At 39.7% G+C, this 22,193-nt stretch overlaps 1 protein-coding gene across 2 annotated transcripts; it reads left to right on the top strand.

The window, feature by feature from the left end:
* The first annotated feature begins 9 nt into the window (after window positions 1–9).
* LTC4S (leukotriene C4 synthase) lies at window positions 10–22,135 on the top strand. 2 transcript variants are annotated; one of them, XM_042448600.1, is made up of 7 exons: window positions 10–806; window positions 2,753–2,842; window positions 6,082–6,232; window positions 10,357–10,456; window positions 15,457–15,527; window positions 17,055–17,136; window positions 20,723–22,135. In XM_042448600.1, the coding sequence occupies exons 3-7, from the start codon at window positions 6,175–6,177 to the stop codon at window positions 20,826–20,828; spliced, it is 417 nt and encodes a 138-aa protein (XP_042304534.1). In that variant the 5' UTR covers window positions 10–806; window positions 2,753–2,842; window positions 6,082–6,174; the 3' UTR covers window positions 20,829–22,135. The 2 variants fall into 2 exon arrangements, with proteins under 2 accessions (XP_042304534.1, XP_042304535.1); XM_042448601.1 differs by lacking the exons at window positions 10–806; window positions 2,753–2,842 and having other exon boundaries at window positions 5,699–6,232.
* Window positions 22,136–22,193: the final 58 nt, after the last annotated feature.

Raw genomic sequence — 22,193 nt, 5'->3', positions numbered from 1 at the left:
GATTCTGTACATTCTTATCCCTTTTCTTGCGATACACACTGAATTAATGAAAGCTGCCATTTGCTTTTTCTTTTTTTTAAAGTCCTGACTTTAGATTTTTAAACAATTTTAGTTAATGCCCAACATCACAGTGCTGGCACATTTTAACATGAACCCAGTCACTGAATGTTGTAATTTTGCTTTTGTGCGTTTTTTAGCATTTTTAAATCTTTGGTTTTCTAAATACTTGGCGGGGGGAAACTAGTCATCATAATATTGTTGATGTAGTATAGGTATTTGAAAGGCATGGATGCAATGTATTGATGAAAAATACTAGCCTGGTATTTTCAGGACTTATTTGTCTTTAAAGTATATGCAAAAGAAGCCTTTTGTTGCAATGATCTTTTTGTTTTTCCTTGAAAAAATAGAATAGGAAGAAAGACTGCCTAGAAGGTAATTGTGACTTGGAAACATAAAGTTGCAAACTGGGAAACTTCAAAATATTGACAGCATTGAAAGAGAATGAAAAGTACCACTTGCTGAATCTGAATAATGTTTCCTTTTGGATTTTAATGGGCAAACTCAAGCTGTATGATAGGTGTAATTCCCATTTTTTTTTAGATGTACACCTGATTTTCATGTTTGTTAATGCCCATTCAGCCTTCAGTGTCATGGCCAGTTAGTTGTAAAAACATGCGGACCAGTACTATATAATCATTCTCATACACCATCTTCATCTGTGGTCTCCCAGAGGTCTCAGATAACTAGCCGGTAGCTTGCATGATGAGCACAGAGATCAGAGTGATAACCGTAAACTGCATTAAACGGTGAGTACCTTTATCTGCTGTTTCCTGTTTCCAACTGTAGGATCATATTCTGCATCAGGACAGTACACTGTCTCTATTTCCTATCTATGTTCAACCCAGATTTGAATTTTTAGCCACTGTCACATGGTATGTTAGCCATAGTTTCGGCCTTGATAAGAGAAATCTTGTAGAAATAAATTATATCTTCAGTTTGAGGCAATATTTTAATCCATTATTTTGTTTATAGTGTTCAAACTATTAATATTCCACTATAGATCCCTGTTAAGGAAATGTAGAGTGGTAAAAGAAGGAAAAATAGCAAAATCTTGGTCATTTCCCTCTAAAGATTTCTATACAAGATTAGAGGGAGTAATACTTCCGTATACTAGAGATGGGTGGAAGGTAGATTAGGACCTACTGATAGATCTCTGGGTGATCTGCAGTATTTTTATTTATTTAGAGTATTTATACTCCCATTCTTCAGCCACAAAAGCTCTCAGAGCAATTTATAGATGGTTACAGTAGATCAGCAAGGGATTATGTTGCACAAAAAGAAAGCTTGGAAGGAAATTTTGTGAAAGATTGTGTGGGTTTCATAATAGTACTGATCAGAAATTTTAGGTTCAGCAAGTACTAGGCTGCTAATTACAATAAAATACCCGATAAAATAAAAAAAACCCTAATAAAATACAAAATTAGGATTAAAACATAAAAGTAAATCAATTAAATGCATACATTAGAAAAAAAGATACTGCAATCAACAGTTACTACATCATTCAGTTTAAAAAAATTAGCTTGAAGGTCAAAACCCATTCTGAATTAAAATGTCTTTGTTTACTCAGAAGATGAGCAAAAATGACAAAAAATGGAATTAGACTAGCCTTCCTTGGCGGAGCAGGTGCTGCCAAGGCTAGAAAAGACATCTGCTGGAGTAGGTACAGTTGGCACACTAGTCTTAACCGTGTAAATACATCTGACTTGCTGAAACCTGTGCATTAAGGTTCCTGGCTGAGTTGAGGAGCAGATTTAAATTTGGCTGGGACCCTTTTCCATGGCCTGCCTTTTGACTGGTGAAGGACACCTCTGTCTTGTCTAGATTAAGCTTGAATTTGTTTGCTCTCATCCACTACATTACTGATACTTTGCATCATTTGTTTCATTTTCATCTTAACTAAGGGCCTGAACAGACAGGCCAAAATAAAGCTGCTTTGGGTCACTTTGGAGGTATGCTGTTTAAATGACACTTGCATGTTAAGAGGCTTTGCCAAAGCTGCACTCCAGTCCTTGGATCGGAGCATGGCTTTGGCATGGCTTTCGGACTTTTAGAATGCATGCATCATTTACACAGCATACCTCCAAAGTGACCCAAAGCAGCTTTATTTTGGCCTCTCTGTTCGGGCCCTAAATAACTCAATGAACTTGAACTGTCAAGTCATCAGTTATAGATCATAATTGGGAGACCAATAGCAAAGAAGAAAAAACATTTTACATCATGTTTTCCATGGTGGTTTTCAAATGCTACTGTGAAGGATGCTTAATGCAGTAGCTCCATCCATTTGTTTTGTTTTTTCCTTAAAAATTAAGACTTATTAGGGGATTGAGAGCCAGAAATTTTGTACTTGTTTCTGAGTCCTAACTACTAGATAGTATTTATAGCCAGGATTCATATGCAAGAACCAAAAGTTACAACCTTCATAATCATATGACCAGTTTGTTGATGCAATTTTTTTGTGTAAGATATTGATACTATCTGAAGATAGGAGAAGGGCTCAAATGCATAGAGAATTTCAGTTCGTAACCCACAAACTTGTAATACCCAGTGATCCTTGTATCTTAAATTATAATTTCATAAATTTCATGCTTTGTCTGTCTATTTGAATATCTTTGAAATAAACTCTAATTTAGATTTAAAATTTGAAGGATGCCAGATTAATGTTTTAAATGCATATTTTGGATTTGTTTTGTAGTTTCTAGGAAAAGAGCATTCTAAGACCTTTGAGAGGTCTAATCTTGTGAAGACCAAGTATACACCATGATTTTGGATTGATCACAACTAAGTAAGTAAAATAAAAAAGATCTCTATTTCTGCTGCTCATTACACAAGAGATTCAGAATAGTGCTGCTATTCTGTGCACACTTATTTGACTATAAATGTTACTGAGACCTGTAAAAGGAAACATGGTTTGAATAGGCTGACTCGTCTTATTTGATTTCAGCAGGAGGAAGTGGGAAGGAAGAGGAGTTTCTGGTAGTTTATCAGATGCTATAGGAAAATACCTTTCAAATAAGCTTTGTGTTCTTCACTTGTCTCCAACACAAAGAAGACACTATTATTTGAAGAGACTACAGTTTTGATGTAACTATCAAACATTTTAAGTAGGAGAAGGGCTATAGATAGTGCAGGACTGGAAAAGCATGGTTCCTTCCATTCATTGTTATTCTCAGATAGTGATCATATTTACTGTATCACTCTCTTCTTGCCCCTCCCCTTCCAGTAGTGTTCTTGAAAATATCTTTCATGAATTGCACCTTTTGGGTTTGGGTTTGAAACATAAATTGTGTCTGATTTAAATGTTGCACATGGAATACATATGCAGTGTTACATTTTGTTAATATAAAGCCAGTAGAACCACCCTACTGGCTTTACATTAACCAAATGTGATGAGCACTATTGAAATTGGACACAATTCATGTTTCAAAGCCTATTCAAATCTATTGAATCGTTATCTGATGCTGGTTCATCTTTGTCTTCATAGATGGCATTGTCTTCCATACCATCCATTGCATTGCTAGTGCCACATTTCATTTCTTTACTATTTCTGGTGGATTGAATCCCAAGCATCCTCTACCCATTTCACCACCAGGTTAATGTCTGGTTTCATCATTCCCACTCTTTGTTAACTTTGCTTGTCTAAAACATATCCATTGTTGCCATGTATTGTGTAGTCGCTCCCTGAAAGGCTTGTTGAGAGAAGCATCCAACGTCTGTAGCGTTGATATTAGGCTGCCTGGAATCGACACCTGGGCACTGGGCGTGGAGGACTCTAGGGCTTTAAAACCTGCCTTCCCTCCTTGCCAATACCCCCCACTGGAGAGGAGATGCTGGAGGACATTTGGGCAGCATTTTTCTAGAGGGCTATAGACTAGATTTGCCTCCCTCCTCAGTAACAGGACTAGGGAGACTCAGAGGGAGAGTGGCCTGTTCTAGTTCTAGTATGCTATTTGTAAATGGTTGTTATTTTTGCTGCCATTGGAGAGCTGGTGATTGTTTTATTGATTGTTATGTTATGTTATATCATGTTATGCTTTGACTATTCTGCTATGTTATGTATTTGTATAATTTTTTGTATAATTATTCAAACTGTTATTGTGCTTCATTATTCTGTAATGCTGAGGGTTATGATTGGGAGGAGGTGGGGGTAAGGGATTTTTTTTTAAATGTGATTTTTTGTCATTTGCATTTTATTGTCATTTTCTGTTTTGTAATCTGCCTTGATTCCTTCGGGAAAAGGCGGGATATAAATAAAAATTAATAATAATAATAATAATAATAATAATAATAATAATAATAATTTTTACATTATTTGGCATAGTTTCCCTTTTGAATATTATCACTGGGCAAAGCTTTGTACCATCTAGACAAGATAATACAAATGTGAAATGGGTCTTTTAATGACCAGCTGTTTTCAAAGTATCGTCTTCTCAGCAATGCTTGCTATATTTTGATAACCAACCATATCAAAAGCCATATTGCTTCATGAACCGCATATACCAACCAGCTGATGCTTTAAACTGTGCAATATCTTTGGTTGTTTTTCTTCCTTTGCCATCTGAAGCACCCTTATCTGAATACTTGAGTGAGTCATGATGTAAGCATTTTGTCTGTATTATATTACCCAGTCATTCAGATCCTCTTTCATTGCTTCAAAAGGCACAGGTTTATGATGAAGCACTTTTCTTGACTTTAGTATTTATTGTAGTTAGCATCTTTCCCTCCCCTAGTCGCAGCTACACAATTAACTGGATTCCTTTGCATGTTCAGTAACTTTTAGTTTGAACATCGCCATATAAGAAGCTCCCATTTTCTTTTCAGAACTCATTTTGCAGAGGATAAGTTATAATTCGAATTTATATCACTATAATATCCACAGGATTGATTGTAGGCTTATTGTACGATTTACTGAAATATTAAACACAGTTAAGTGAAGGTCTTAGTATTGTAAGTAAGGCCTCCCTTTCTGGTGATGATTAACATCCAATTGCAAATAGTTGAAGTAATGCATGTAGATTTATTGTAATAATTTAATTCTGTTTTGATGTAACACTTTTCTATGTTTTAAAGGCACTTCAGGTGGCAAAGGATGAAAAACAGTCAGTGACCAAAGATATTGCACAATGATTTTTGGCCACCATAGCTGATCATAGGTGTGACTGTCAGTTTCCAAGGCCACTGCCTTGTCTTAATAGAATGCCATTGACTCAACTCCTGTGGAAACCAGCATTGACGGATGGATAAGTTGATCCAGGTTTTCAAGTTTCAAATTTCTAGACTAAAATTTCTCAACTTATAGTGAAGTATATATGGTACCCTTATGTGAAGTACTGGGCAAATACACCTGGTTTCCCTGGATGTGAGCCATTCTCTTAACCCAGTCACAGAGGTCCTTCCTAGAAAGATGACATGCCCTCTCATAAAAGCAAAGGAAAAGGTCTTAATCACTAGAAGCCACAGCAGAAGAATGGATTCCCTTTCACAGTGTTACTGAGACATTTTCATTTGTATTCATTTATTTATGTAGATGATTCTGTCCTGTTTCCCCACTTCATTTCTAGAGCATGCCATTCCTAGATAGCCTTGCTTGAGCAAAAGAGATAGCAAATGACAGCAAGGGTAAGGTTTTCATCTGCTGTCACCTTGATGTGCACTCACACATAGGTGCTTCTCTGAGGCAGCAGGCTGTCCTGAGAAGAGATGTTGAGCTTCCATTGTATTGATTAATATCTTAAAAATACAGCTAATTTTCATTCCACCATATGTGAAATGGCCCATAATGCAGGTCGAGAATTGCCAGATACAATGTTTATAAAATACAAATTGGCTGTTCTTAACAGATAGGCTAGGATTTTAGGCATCGGCAAGTGTGTCTGCTTTTAATGTAATGGAAACTCCCAGAAATGGTTTTAGTTGTAAGACTGTTGTGGGAATCCAGTCAGAAATTGTCCAGCAAGCAGGGAGTTAAGTAGCCATCTGTTTGGAAGAGGAAATGAAGGCTTTGCTGTCTGATTGTATTGACAGGCACTGTGGGTATGCACATTAAGAGCAGAAAAAGTCCACTGCCTAGGAGTCTGTCTTGTTTTCTAGCTGCCTTGGTTTTACTCCAGAACCAGCATGCTGCATCAGATAGCTTTGTTGGCCACTGTTACTATTTTGGGAGTCTTGGAACAAGGTAAGGAACATAACCACTGCTGTTATGGATTACAATGCAAGTTTAGTAATACAGTCTATTTTAGACACTGTGAACTAAGCAGGTTAGATTGGAAATGTGCACAAATTTCCTCTTTAAATTGGCTGTAGGGAATATTGGCTGCACATTGGTTTGCCATACCCTGGCAATCCTTTTTCTGTGTTTAAAGTGTAAAATGTAATAGACACATGACTCTTGCCATCTTTTTTAAAAAGCGCAGAGCAGGGAAACTGGATTTTTTTTTAAAAAATGCTTTCACGGGATTCCACGGATCAACTGGACCCAGAAACAAAGCTGGAAAGAATGTCGTACCGGAAAATGGTAGGTTCAGAAATTAATTTGTTAACACTGGTCATTGCAAAAGGGGAAATTAATTCATTGATGTTAATCCTGGGTTTACAATAATTTAATTTGTTCCATTAATTGTAAATTAATTCATTAATTAAAAATTTGGTTGTCAAAGAAGCTAAAGGTTTTACAAAGATGGTAAATTTGGTGATCCCTAGTCCCTACATCACTCATTTTGTTATTGGCTCCTTCAAATGTTCTTTTGGTAGTACTTAACTTGTCAGCCTCATACTTCCCAGATACAAATCCCAAAAAGTCAACAACTAACATCTGAAAAGTGTCAGGTTGGGGATGACTTTGAATGCTGTTAGTTAAGCCACATTCAAAGAAGAGAACAACAAGCACAGAACTGGTTAAACCAGTGGTTCGTAAACCTTTTACCTTTTACATCAACATGTGGATGTCACACCTACTCCTGCTCAATGTAATAGATGAATAAAAGTGTTTTGTTTGTTTAGTGTGTGTGTGTTAGTTTGCAAATACATATATATTCATTAATATTCATGAATATATTCATACAGCAGCATCTCATCTCAAGAAACGAGGCAGTGATGAAATGGGTGGGGGAAGAAGAAGAAACAGAAGCAGCTCAGGATCCCTCCCCCCAGGCCATGATCCAGGGAGTTTACCCTCTCCCTTCCTCCTCTCCCCTAAGGCAGAGGTGATTTATTTAAGCACCCTCCCCACCTTTCTCTTCCCCTTCAGGACAGAAAAAGTTTGGGAAGTGGAGAAGGGAGCAGGGCTGCCAAGTCTTGCACCCCTCTTGAGCAACTCTTGTGCTCAAGATTCCAGTCCGCAGGGATTCCAGTCCGCAGTTTGAGAACCATCGAGTTAAACTGAACTCATTCTTTCCAAGTTCTAATAGTGTTGTGTAGTGATTTCTAATTTTGTGTGTTGTTCACCAACAAATCAAGACTTTAAGTCTTGTTGTGGGGTGGAAGTAACTAATTAGCACATAACTCATTGCATTTATTTCCAAGCTCTGGCCCAAAGTCATGGAACTGAATGCAAAGGGGACATTTTGCTATGGGGTCTGGGTATGCAGTCAGCAGCAGCTGTAACTCTTCAGTGGTACAATATTTAAACAGGAAGATTCCTTTGCTCCAAGAGTTAGAGTAAATTACTTTCTGAAGTGAGGGAGCTAGAAGAGTTTGTGTAAGTGACCTGATTTTGTCCTGGGAGGTCCTCGTACAGTGGCAAATTAATGCATGAAAAAGCACTCTTGAATGGGCTATTAGGCTCAGTGGGTCATATGTGAGGTTTGGTTCTGCTAATATGTGGGAGCCTGCTTGCTCTTCGAGAAACCTGCTCAGAGAAGTAGTCTTTCTCCCACCTTGAGTGCAAACTAGTAGGAGCTCTTGGCTTCTTCTCTGTGAAAATTAAAAATGCACGTTGTACTTTCTTCCTACAGAATAGAAACTGACAATCTCCAATAAGCTCATAGCTCCAATTACACCAATTTTCAAGTGGTGGATAGACTAGAGTGGTGTAGTAGTTTGAGTGTTGGACTATGACAAGACTGGGGTTCGAATCCCTATTCAGCCAACAAGTTGAAGGTGTACCTAACAACAACAATGACCAGAACAGTGGTTCCCAAACTTTGGTCTTCCAGGTGTTTTGGAGTTCAATTCCCAGAAGCATTCAGGACTTCTGGGACCTGAAGTACAAAACATTTGGAGAATCAAAGTTTGTGAACCACTGGATCAGAGGTTGAAGAGTTACTCTTACTCCTGTTTGTTGGTTACACTGTGTGAAAAGTAATCCAGGGCTGTTAGTGAATATGATATTCAAAAATGGCTCATTGATATTTATCATGTTGTTCACTACTTTTTAAAAAAGAAAAACCTTTTAGAACTTGAAAAATTCCCAGCAAAAACCTTCGAAAATCAATCTTAAAAGGTACTACTAGAGGTGAACAGAAACCATAACAATCCAGTAAAATAGCCTTGCTCCCACTAATTTCATTAAGTTTGTGGTGTGACTTTGCTATTCCTGATTACCCCCAAAAATAACTCATCATAGGCAATGAAATTAAATGTAATGTGTTATTTCCAAGCTCTGGAGTAGACTCCCTGTATGATTGTTTTGCTACTTAAGTTGAGCGGGTGTATTGTTGGTTAGAACCAGTGCTGAGTTTTAAAAAATAGAGCTCAGAAATACTGACTTAAGGAAAACCTGGGAGAGAATTCACACTCAGAGGACCAACCCCAAATATACCCAAGAATGTAGGAGTTGGGATGGAGAAGGCTAGACTGAACAGAGAAGTCACATAGCATTTGTGACTTCAGTTCATGTAAGAAGTAACAGTTTCACTCACATCTTCCTTTACGTAAAATTTGGTGATCCCAACTAATCTGCTGCAGAATGCTCTTTCCTCCTCTTTATCAGAGTGTGTCTTTTCAAAAACTGGTCTGGTGACAGAGCCAGTTCTATTAATGAAGATTAAAAAGACAGATGAGGTGTTACATAGTTAACCACTACCCTTGGAACATTTCTAAAAGATTTCTGGTGCGTATCTTAAATTTTACCTTTTGTTTGCTCATTTATTTAATTTTGTTATTGTTTGCCTTCAAGTCATTTCTGACTTATGGTGAACCTAAGACAAACCTACCATGGGGGTTTCTTGGCAATGTTTCTTCACAGGGGCTTTGTCATTGCCATTCTCTGAGGCTGAGAGAGAGTGTCATGTCCTTTATCCTATCCTTTATTCAAGGATCACAGGGTAGTGCACAATAAAAAAAAATGCTCAGTGTTAATGATAGGAATAATCATCAATATTCTCTGTGGGTATAAAATTTGCCATTTGTTGTTGTCTGCCTTCAAGTCATTTCTGAGTTATGGTGACCCTTGACATGGAGGTTTCTTGGCAAGATTTGTTCAGAGGGGGTTTGCCTTTGCCTTCCTCTGAGGCTGAGACATTATGACTGACCCAGGGTCACCTGGTAGGTTTCCAAGGCTGAGCCAGGATTTGAACCCTGGTCACCTTAGTCCAGCACTCAAACCATTATGCTGCAGTGGCTCTCTAAAATTTCCCATAGTCATAAACAAACCTGATGGTTATAGGGTAAGTCAGGTAGATGTGTTATAATCTGAACTGAAATTGTGGAAAGGTGGCATGTTTTCTGATTTTAATTGGTTGTGAAGGAAAATATATGGGCCATTTCAATTAGATGTTTACAAAACTGGGAGTGTTTTGGACTGTCTGAGAGAGAGTTTTAGTACTTCATATAGTAGTGAGCCTCCTAGATACTATCAGTGCTTAAGAGTCAGTCCTTCTTCTGTAAAACATATTTGGGGTAACTATGTTGGCCATGCAGCTAAACAAAACAAAATCCACACTCCACAAAAGAACAATACCAGTTCTTATGACAAAATCCTGGAAATGCTCTACAGCCAATATGCTAAAAAAATCTTCAGTTAGATGAACAAATACATGCCCAAAATGCAGTGTGGTCCTCTTGCAGTACAGGGTGTGTTCTAATTCCAGTACATTTAGAATATTTTCTGGCCCCTTTACTTGCTCTTGGAGAGGGAGAGAACAAATTGGCCAGAAGAAAAATCAGCTGGTTTGAAATCAACAGGAAAGTATGAGGTCTTTGTTTCTGACATTTGCATGTCAAATGAGTGGTGTTTGCTGGTGGTGTGGGTCTGTGAATTGTGAGCTTTTCTGTCATCATCCAGCCTTCAGGCCCCACCAGGTAAAAGAGCTTGTTTTTTTCTTTGCTTTCTCTCTCTCTTCCCCAACCCCTTCCATTCAGCCTATTTTGCCATGCAGGTGATCTATGCTAGACGGAAATGCAAAATCTCACCTCCTCTAACTTCGGGTCCACCAGAATTTGAAAGGATCTTCAGAGCCCAGTAAGTCTGATGGATTGAACTTTCTTGTTAATTTTTGATGCACTATTGTGAACCAGCACAGTGTGCTTTGAGTGTTGGACTGATTCTGGAGACCAGGGTTTGAATCCCCACTCAGTCAGTGCTACCCACTGGGTGACCTTGGATGATTCTCAGCCCCCCAAAAACCCTGTGAATAGAATCTTAGGCCTTAGGGTCACCTTAAGTCAGAAATGATTTGAAGGCACGCAATAACAACAAATAGTGTCCTAAGGCACATTTGCAGTAAAGTTTAGATTGTGATGAGGGGGGCTTAATTCTGTGTATACTGATAAATTCAATCAGTGGCATTATGCCAAGATCCTCTTCTCCCCAGGGGCATGTGAACTGTATATGCTGAAAATGGGAGATGTCTCAAGAAATCAGGATGGATGACTAAAGAACTTTCAACTGAGCTAAGTTTTAAACGGGACATTTATAAGAAATGGAAAAATGGGGAAATCACCAAAGAGGAATTCAAACAAATAGCAAGCATGTGTAGGGGTAAGGTCAGAAAAGCTAAAGCACAGAATGAACTCAGGCTTGCTAGAGAGGTTAATAACAACAAAAAGGGCTTTTTTGGGTATGTCCGCAGCAAAAGGAAGAAGAAGGAAACGGTAGGGCCACTGCGTGGAAAAGATGGCAAAATGCTAACAGAAGACAGAGAAAAGGCAGAATTACTCAACACCTTCTTTGCCCCAGTCTTCTCACAAAAGGAAAAGGGAGCTCAACCTGAGGATAATGGAGCTAAGCACAGATTAGGGGAATTTCAGTACAGAATAAGTAAAGAGATAGTAGAGGAATACCTTGTTAATCTAAGTGAATTTAAGTCTCCAGGACCAGATGAACTCCATCCAAGGGTATTAAAAGAACTGGCAAATGTAATATCGGAGCCATTGGCAATAATCTTTGAAAACTCCTGGAAAACAGGAGAGATCCCAGCAGACTGGCGGAGGGCAAACGTTGTCCCCATCTTCAAAAAGGGGGAAAAAGAGGATCCCAACAATTATCGTCCAGTTAGTCTGACATCTATACCAGGAAAGATTCTAGAGCAGATCATTAAACAGAGAGTCTGTGAACATCTAGAAGGCAACTCCATAATCACAAAAAGTCAACACGGGTTTCAGAGAAAGAAGTCATGCCAGACAAACCTGATCTCTTTTTTTGATAAAATTACCAGCTTGTTAGATGAAGGGAATGCTGTGGATATAGTATTTCTTGATTTCAGTAAGGCCTTTGACAAAGTTCCCCATGATATTCTTGCAGACAAGCTTGTAAAATGTGGGCTAGACAAGGCGTTACATGGATTTGTAACTGGTTGACCGACCGAATGAACGCAAAGGGTGCTCAACAATGGCTCCTTTTCATCCTGGAGAGAAGTGACCAGTGGGGTGCCACAGGGCTCTGTCCTGGGCCCAGTGCTATTCAACATCTTTATCAATGACTTGGATGACAGAATTGGGGGCATACAATTTGCAGATGACACCAAATTAGGAGGAGTAGCTAATACTCCAGAGGACAGCATCAAGATTCAAAATGACCTGAACAGACTAGAAAGCTGGGCCAAAGCTAACAAAATGAATTTCAACATGGAGAAATGTAAGGTACTGCACTTAGGGCGGAAAAATGAAAAGCACAGATATAGGATGGAGGACACCTGGCTGAATGAAACTACGTGTGAAAGGGATCTAGGAGTCCAAGTAGACCACAAGTTGAACATGAGTCAACAGTGTGATGTGGCAGCTAACAAGGCCAATGCGATTTTAGGCTGCATCAATAAAAGTATAGTGTCTAGATCCAGGGAAGTAATAGTGCCACTGTATTCTGCTCTGGTCAGGCCCCACCTGGAATATTGTGTCCAGTTCTGGACACCACAATTCAAAAAGGACATTGAGAAACTGGAGCGTGTCCAAAGGAGAGCGACTCAAATGGTGAAAGGTCTGGAAACCTTGCCCTATGAGGAACGACTTAGGGAGCTGGGGATGTTTAGCCTGGAGAAGAGAAGGTTAAGAGGTGATATGATAGCCCTGTTTAAATATTTGAAGGGATGTCATATTGAGGAGGGAGCAAGCTTGTTTTCTGCTGCTCCAGAGACTAAGACCTGGAGCAATGGATGCAAGCTCCAGGAAAAGAGATTCCACCTCAACATTAGTAGGAACTTCCTGACAGTAAGGGCTGTTCGACAGTGGAACAAACTCCCTCGAAGTGTAGTGGAGTCTCCTTCCTTAGAGGTCTTCAAACAGAGGCTGGATGGCCATCTGTTGGGGATGCTTTGATTGTGATTTCCTGCATGGCAGGGGGTTGGACTGGATGGCCCTTGTGGTCTCTTCCAACTCTACGATTCTATGATTCTCCATCTTTGTATTCAAAAGAAGTTCATTACCAAGCCTTTCAGCTGAATAGGAGATCATGTTCAGCAAATGTTTGAGCAGACAAAGGTATCTTGATGAGTCAGCAGAAAGTGGCTTTCTTTTTTCATGGATGAGACGCATCAGGTCCTATCCTACCTTCTGGGTAGCAAGTGATAGAGCAAAGGGATCTGTGTCACTCACTGAAAGTAACAATAAAGAATCATCCAGCAAAGGAGTAGTAGTATCCATAGATTGAATGTTGTTTTTATGTGCCTTCCTGTCATTCCTGGTTTATGTCAACTGTAAGGTGAACTTATCATGGGTTTTTCTTGGCAAGTTTGTTCAGAGGAGTTTGCCATTGCCATCCTATGAGGCTGAGAGAGTGTGACTTGCCTAAGGTCACCCAGTGGGTTTACATGGCCAAGCTGGGGTTCAAACCCTGATCTCGAGTCATAGTCCAATGCTCAAACCACCACACTACACTGGCTCTCATCTCTAGATTGTATTCAAACGTTTTCATGGCTGCAGGATGTTAGATTTTTCATATGTGGCAGTCTTAGGGGAAATAATGCACTTGCGATCATCTCCTAGTGAACTATGGCAATTCAGGGACTTCATACATCTTCTGGTTTTGTTTAGCCCCAAGGAGTCAGTTGAGCAGTGTGACAGGACTGAAACTGTTAAATAAATCTTCTCTTTTACTCCACCTCTTACCTTTGTTCATGATCGTGTTGCCTGAATCATTCACCTTTATCATAGTGTTCTGATTTCATGATCTTATTATTATTCTTAACCTTTATTTATAAAGCGCTGTAAATTTACACAGCACTGTACATACAATCTTTTTAATTAGACGGTTCCCTGCCCTCAGGCTTACAATCTAAAAAGACATGACATAAAAGGAGAAGGGAAAGGAAATCCCCTGCCCCTCCTCAAAACCCACTCACTTTTTCAGGCCCGGCCCCCTACTCCCCACACCCAACTATAGCTCAACCTGAGGCTATCTGACTGCATTGCATCTTGTTTTCCATTTGCTTCCATTTCAGTGCTTGGCAACTCTGGCAGCAGTAGTCCAACCCCTACCCCCCCCCCCCCCCACACACACACAACTTTTCCAAGCTCTGTGTCTGTCTAACTTCTTTTATCTGTTTCCTCCCCCCCCCCCACTGAATTTTAAAAATGTAAATTCTTCAGAAGGGGGGGGAGTTGTCCTTTTTTTATGTGTAAAGTGAATGTAAGTGATGCTGGGTGTATAAATACAGTGGAAAATATAAATTGCCTATATGTCCTCAGCATTACAAATAAGTTAACTTTTTTTAAAAAAAACGTGAGGACACTGCATTTATTTTGTTCATGAGTTTTCAGTCCTGACTGAAGGATAGGATTGAAGCCACATAGAAGTTCACTTTCCCTCGTTCATGTTAGTGGCAATGGCTGCATCCACATTGAAGAAATAATCCGGTTTGACATCACTTTTACTGCCATGGCTCAATGCTATGGAATTCTGGGAATGGTAGTTTGTGCCACAACAAACTACCATTCTAGTGCCACAACAAATGGCCATTCCCAGAATTCCAGAGCATTGAGCCATGGCAGTTAAAGTGGGGTCAAACCAGATTATTTCTGCAGTGCGGATGCAGCCAATGCTTGCAGTTTGACATACTATACTCATAGTAAGTAGTTGCCACAAGAATTGTCAAGCAAGCATCAAGGCAGTACTTTTAGACTGTCTTCAAAACATATGTATCTTGTGAACTGGATAACAGAAGCCAGAATATTATCCTGGTCTCACTCTAACTGGTATACTTGAATATTGCACTATTTAATCTCCATCTTTAAAAAAACATTTCACTAACCACTGCCCCCTCCCGAATTCATCTTCTCGCTTGCTGCCCCTTACTCCTGGAACCTTCTTCCCCCACATGCACACCTCATCACTTCTCTACCCAGTTTGAAAACTGAATTAAAGACTATATTGTTTAGAGAAGCGTTCCCAGGGGCAAGCCCCTCTCTGACCCAGGATGCCTCCTTTAAGAAGCCAAGCCCATCCTCCAGTCCATCTGCCTTGGTCCAGGCCTCGGAGGTGGAGAAAAATACTGCTGGACCTGATCCCCTTCCCCACAACCATTCCTTCTCCTTTTGTGTCGTGTCTTTTTAGATTGTAAGCCTGAGGGCAGGGAACCGTCTAACTATAAGATTGTATGTACAGTACTGTGTAAATTTACAGCACTTTATAAATAAAAGTTAATAATAATAATAATTAACCCCAAAAATTAAATATCAGGAGGTTTCTACTAGTCTCTAGCTTTCTCCTTCTATTACTTGGTTATGTTGTATCTACAAGATAGTTTTTGTGTGGAGTAACATTCAATCATGGAAATGCCATATTAAGGAGAGAGTGGCTTATTTCTAAAGTGAGAACTGAGCTGTCAAATTGTGGACTGTAAATAAGAAAAGCATGGAATTTGTGATATTCCTCCCATTGCTTCAAATCATAGGCCATCTGTGGCTGTAAAGTGAACTGGTTAGGTGGGATTCCCAGAAGAATATTATCTAATTTGACCTCACTGTGTTTTTTCCCCCTCCCACCTGAATTGTGGAGTAAAAATCTTTTTCTTCTCTGCTTTTGTTTAGAGCAAATTGCTCAGAATACTTCCCAATATTTCTCTCACTTTTATGGGTGGCTGGAGTCTTTTCCAATCAAGGTAAAAGGCAACCCTAATTCATACTCTTAACTATTACCAGTGTGCTGCTTGCCTGAGCTAAAACATAATAAAGAAAAACATGATCCTTTAAACATGTAACAATATAGTGGTTAAAAGTACAAGCAATATTAGCTGACTAGGGCACTTGTTCATACCACATGCATCTTTCACAGTTTGTATATTTTGTTGTCCTTTTAAAAGATTATTTCTTCATTCCTGCTATTTAAAATGGGTTTATTGGGAATGGTGGCTTCATTCTTGAAAGTGGTAAAAATGATAGCAGGATGTCAGCTTTCCACATGCAAAATGCCAACAGTATGATTTGTTCAGGGAGTTCTGGCCCAACCAAGGAGACAGGTAGTGCATGGGAAGAAGCAGCCCTGGTGCTGCAGTGGTTAAATGCTGGTACTCCAGCCACAAGGTTGTGAGTTCAATCCCAGGCAGGGCCCCAATGTTGACTCAGCCTTCCATCTTTTTGTAGATCAGTAAAATGAGTACCCAGCTTGTTGAGGGCAATTGACTTACACATTGTAAACTGCTTAGAGAATGCTGACTTCATTATGAAGTGGAATAGAAATGCAAATGCTGTTGCTATCTTGTTCATACTTCAGATGGTTGTTGCAGGAGACTTAGCAACACCCACACCAAGGGCACTTGCTGCATAAAAGTGTTAAGCCACTCTTATTACATGCTTTTCCCTCCCAATTTGTTTTCAGGCTGTTGAAAATTAGGTTGAAAATAGAAGACCCATATGCATTACTGTTTTCTATTGTGCATACAATGGAATGAATGGTGGTTGTGATCGTGGTGGTCATCATCTTCATCATCCAGTCCAAATACTGGAGTGCTAGCCTTGCCCCCAAAGTCCCTAATGGTGTGCTAGCATGGTAATGCTGGAACCTAGAGGAAAATGACTCCCTCACAGGGTTAACATTTTGTCAAGATAGTTTTGTTACATCTATATATGTAAATTGGAACCACAACAAAACCACACAGAGAATCACAGGACATTTAAAGATTAGCAGACTTATGGTGGCATAAGATTTTGTGGATAGCCATCAGTGGTCATGCCAGATGTATCCAAACAGTTAACTGTATTATTAAATGGTTGTTTTGTTTTGACCATTTCCACAAAGGCTAATTGGGAGGGGGAGAAGTTTCATATCCTGTCAGGCTAAAGCAGCTTTTCTTACTTTAGCTGCCAGTTTTAGTTAACTAGATAGTGAATAGTTGCTTATACGTACAGGGCATTTAAGAAAAAGTGTCAACACGAATTGGCATGATGTGTTCTTTGTAAGCATGAATGGTGGTAGTTGTGCCCCTGTTGTTTGGTGTGGCAATATAGTGGTTAAGGGCATGAGCAATACATGGCATTTCACATCTCAACAAGATAAATTTATATTATGCAGTAACTTATCCAAGTGTCTTCTCATAGATTAGGATTTTAATGAGATTATGATTTTGAAAACACAATCAGTGTTTCATATTTTCCCACAGTAACTATTTGGATTACTCTCTTTTTCTTAGTTTTGGCTGCATTTTGTGGGTTAATTTACCTGTATGCTCGCTATCAATACTTCATTAGATATGCACATTCAGCTCAAGGAAGGTGAGTATTTCTAAGCATTGCATTATGTGTGGCCTGTTTCCGGTCTTGGATAGACAGTGGTCTGCCTGCCGTGTTTGGCCAATTACCCCAAAGATCTCCTCTCAGCTTTCTAAATTATCTCCTAAGATACTATTAAGTAAAGCTGTCTGTGTAGACAAGATATAGGTTAGGAATCCAAGTTTGTTCAGCTAAAGGACAAAATTCCAATTTTGGAAAAATCTTGAGGGCTGAAGTCTCAAAGTGTCCCAAAAACATTGGTTGTTGCCATGGTGGGGTTAAAGCAAAACAGGCAAGTTTAGACATAACAGGACTAGGGAAAATGCATCCTCTCAAGGCCATTATTCAGAACTTCAATTTTTTCAAAGTTTTTGGCAAAACATGGTCCCCATGCCTCCTTGAATCTTGATACATGGATAAATTGCCCTGTGCTTGCTGGGGGAGGGGGTGGCATTTAAAAACATTAAAATTGAGGTTAGTGCACAGTGAAGGGTGCTGTCCTCCATGGAGGGCTAGTGTATCCACCCTCAGCAATTACTTACTTCTCATTTAGACATTTCCCTGCCAAGCATACAAAGTAAAATTAAGTTCTAAGTATGTCTACTCAAAAGCAAATACCAGTGCAACAGCTTTCTTATCTGCAAATCCCAGCTTAATTCCAGGTTTGTTTTAACAGTTAAATACTTTTAAATTTATGCTTATCACTGATGAGAAATAATGGCACAGTAAGGACCTTACCACACAGGGCACAGATGTAGGGTCAGTTCGCATTGGTCGATGCATATTTGTGTTATAACGCATCGTTCATTCACACCCGCGCTCTCTGAATACGCTTTGCCGATTCGTATTCGTGTCATATCGCATTGTTCTTCCACACCTGGGCAGACTTCCTAATTGAGGTTTTGCGAATCGGCCAATGCGTATTCAGGCAAAGCGAGGCAAGTGCAGATTGGATTACCACACCAGCCCAATACAATGCGTATTGGCCGATGCGCATCAGCAGCCTTGCGCATGCTCTGTAGGGCTCTGAACGGGGCACAACATTTTTAACTTCCGGGGTGAAGAATGAGGTCACTGTTTAGCGCGTAATATCGCGAGAATTGCTGCCTTTAGCCACTTACGAAAGGGGTATGCACTATCTGTATGTGTGTGTGTGTGTTTGTGTGTGTGTATGCACACACATAAATACATACATACATACTTATATATATATACACATAGTGGTACAGCCAAAAGTGAGATGCCATTTTTTATTTGTACATACGTATTTGTCTGTATGAGTGTTTATACACACACACACACACACACACACACACACACACACACACACACACGGATATACACACATATACACATAGTGGTACAGCCAAAAGTGTGATGCCTTTTTTATGTGTACACACACATTTGTCTGTATGAGTGTTATACACATACACACACATATATATACAAAAACACACTGTGCCACAGCCAAAAGTGTGAAGCCGTATTTATATGTGTACACACACAGCTGTCTCTGTGTGTGTATATATACACACACACACACACACACATATATATATCACACACACACACACACACACACACACGCATGCACACAAACTGTGGAGCAGCCGAAAGTGTAATGCTGCATGTATATGCTTACACACACATCTGTGTGTGTGTGTGTGTGTATATACATATATACACACATATACCTATACATTCCCCTCCCCCCCCCAACACAACAGGTTTCCGCTTTATCTCGTTCAGTGGAAAAATCGCTCCCCAGCCCCGGCGGTTGTCCTGAAAGGGGAAAGGGCCAACAGAAGGAGATGGGGGAAATTCCAGCGCAGCATCATGGGAAATTTGTAACCTGGTGGTCTTGAGGAGAACCAGCGGATTGGATGTACACACCAGCCAAAGCAGCAGAGGTTTCGCACTGGTCATCAATACAGATCCCGTGAATTCATTAATTTTGTGGACTCGCAAAACGGAGGAGCCAGCTGCCTTCAGTTCGGAACCCCGCCGTGAATACGCATTGGCCAAAGTGTATTCACGTTATATCACATTGGTCAATACGTATTCTGAGCTCACAGGGGTGGAACACCAATGCGATATAACGCAAATACGCATCGACCAATGCGAACTGACCCTACTTCTGTGCCCTGTGTGGTAAGGTCCTAAGACTTGGGAGAGATTGTTGGTGAGAGGTTCCCCATTCGTGATGCAGGTGATAGATGGGAGATGTTCCAAGTTGCTCATTCCCTTCCTAAGGTGTGTGCTAATTGATATTCAAGTGAGAATAAAACCAAGCTGTTTTGTGCATGGCTGTTAATTTGAATAGAACCTATGGTGCTATGAGTACCCCAAGAAATCTGATAGGGATTATATTGGTGTGTTGAGTGCATTATACTCAGCCTCTCTACATGTAAATACGAAACTTACATCACAACATTGTAAGTTTCCAATTGCTGGTTTCAAAGAAATTGAGTAAATGTTGGAATCTTTGGAAACTTCTCACTACTCGAAAGTGGGACAGCATACATTTAGCAGCAGCATAAACATGTCTCTGGGCTATATTAGTTCATCTTACATGATTGAATTATCTCACATGCAAGAAATAAGTAGAAAACAATGGCTGCCACCTTCTTCAGTAGATAAAGTTCTTAGCTACTGACCCTCCCCAAAACTACGTTTTCAGCCTGGCACCACCCCCAGCCACAGATTTTCTGAGGCACTGCAGATCATGACACTTGGAAATGACATCTGTAGTGTTCTGCTGGTCATGGGGTGGGAGAAGCAGTTGTAGCCCCTGAGGGGTCTCTCCAACAATCTGTTCTTGACATGTCCTGCAAAAGTAACAGTGCTGCAGATTGGTTGGGGTACTGCCTTACTGGAAAGGTAGGTTTTTATGGAGTGACATTATCAGACATCACTAGGACAACAGAGCTCTGTCATCATAGTTCCATCTTACAATGCAGGATTCTCAGTCACATCACTTCTTCTAATCTTGATTTCTCTGAGAGAGGTACAAGGTCTCCATGTTGCTGTTTTGTACAGAGCTTCCTATTGCAAACCAAATTGCTGCATTACCCCAGCCTGGATAAGTAGACATGCTGGCTGGAGGAATTTGGGAATGACAATCCCAAAAGTAACTTTTACAACCTCTGGTGAGGTCCAAATGAAGGCTGGATGCCTTATGAATAACTAGGCCAAAGCATATGCAACAACTTTGGGGAGTTTTTTCTCTTAACTAAAGCCCCTTATTTTCTATAAACATATCGATTTACAAAGCAACATTTGATGGTGTCAAGTACCCATTACTCCCTTAATGTCCCTAATGGCTGAAAACATGTCAACAAATTACTTAACATGTTTTAAGAATTAAATTGTGCATAGCTGGAATGTGTTCCTGTCTTCTCATAAATTCCAACTAATTGTTCCTGTAAACTGCAACTATAGTATAATAGTGTCTAACACACACCATTTGTCATAAATCTATTTTATCACATTGCTATGAAAATCATTAGTGTACATAAACATCTGCTAAAACTAGTGTCAAAGTTGATTACCTGGACTAATAGTAACATCTTTTGTTCTTTTTACACAGGTTGGGCCCTATGTACTTCAGTGCTGGTGTCCTGTGTGTTCTTATTGCTTTGTCTGTGGTGGGGCTCACTGCCCATTTTATAGCATTCCCTTATTTTAAATTCTAGCACTGAGCTGCCAAGTGTCCTCCTCATGACAAGCAGCCCTGGATATTTTGCACCATCATTCTCCACTCTATTTTTTTTCTCAGATTAAAGTGCCTGTACCTCAATAGTTTAACAAGCAGTTCTGTGGAAGGTCTTTTCTGATCCATGTTAATGTTGCTATTGGCTTTAATTTTAAAAATATTTGGATCAGCTTCTGAGTCTTGAAGAGAGTGAGATTTAGACTTACCGTATATTTACACAAGGAAGTATTCTGAGCAATGCTTGTGAAATGTTCTGTGTATATCTAGGATTGCTACTAGGACATTGCTTGAATTCAATTTTCTGATTAAATGATGCCTGTATGAAACAACGCCCTACTTTCAGTTGCGGGTCCCAGCTAAAGCCAGGTCAGCACTTACTGAAGTTCCACTGGCACAAGGGGTCTTACTGTAGTTGCGAGTAACAACTGGATTTAGCCCTCTATTCCCATAAATGGACCGAAGAGGGATTCACATTTTATAAGTCGAAGCTTGCAATTCTCTAGATGGTGGAAATTTCAGCTTTCACAATGCGGACACATTTTTGAAATTATTTCAATCTCTAAGTAAAGCTTGAACAGCTGTTAGCAGTACATAGTGGCTACTATTGTTTTATAATGTACAGCTGCAGCTTCTTTGCTTGACAACTGTTGTGCCACAAATCTAAGAAACATACACGTTTGTTGACACAATTTTGCCACAACTCTCGGCCACAGTGCAGAAACAGACAAACGATCAACTTGTTCAGGCTTCTTGCACACACCTACTTGCATCAAATATGCAGGCAAAACCAAAAACCTCTCCAGCAAGTACAAGCCTTTATACCTGCAGTGATGGTGCATGGAGTACCAGCAAGTTTGGCAAAGGAGGTTTTCAACCAAATTGGGGGTGGGACGTCTGCTGTTTTCTGCTCTTCTGAACAGGAATGATAAAGTGAATCACAGATGCCCAAAATATTTATCTCCATACAGGTTTGTGTGTAAGCGGCCACATCTATGTATTTGCACTATGTATTTCAAAGCGTCCTCTATCCAGTCTATACTATAGACCTGTTCCAGAAATGAAGTTATGAAAAGATGTTTTTCTTTTTTTACTTGGAAACATGAAGTAAATTAGTCATCTTTTTTTAGGAGATAGGGCATAGATATATATTTTGCTACTTGGCGGATATCTTTTGGATAAACATTGTAAAGATGTGCGGCAATAGAAAACAAAAGACCTGGCTTTGGAAATGGGAAAGCCTGTTAAATAAGACATCTTCTCTATTACAAAATCTCTTGTAGCTGCAGCAGTACCTTTCTGATGAAGTTTGAACTCCTGTACCTCAAAAATGTATTCACTTGATCAG

This window comes from Sceloporus undulatus, chromosome 2 (assembly GCF_019175285.1).
Source record: "Sceloporus undulatus isolate JIND9_A2432 ecotype Alabama chromosome 2, SceUnd_v1.1, whole genome shotgun sequence".
NCBI classification, from domain to species: domain Eukaryota; kingdom Metazoa; phylum Chordata; class Lepidosauria; order Squamata; family Phrynosomatidae; genus Sceloporus; species Sceloporus undulatus.
Note: the sequence above shows the minus strand (reverse complement) of the source record. Positions and strands in the feature narration are given on the sequence as shown.

Bases quoted from the DNA above. Each gene is read 5' to 3' on its own strand.
- LTC4S (XM_042448600.1), top strand. From the start codon at position 6,175: ATGCTGCATCAGATAGCTTTGTTGGCCACTGTTACTATTTTGGGAGTC. The intron at 6,233-10,356 runs GTAAGGAACATA...CCTTCCATTCAG, and splicing joins TTTGGGAGTCTTGGAACAAG to CCTATTTTGCCATGCAGGTG. The intron at 17,137-20,722 runs GTGAGTATTTCT...CTTTTTACACAG, and splicing joins GCACATTCAGCTCAAGGAAG to GTTGGGCCCTATGTACTTCA.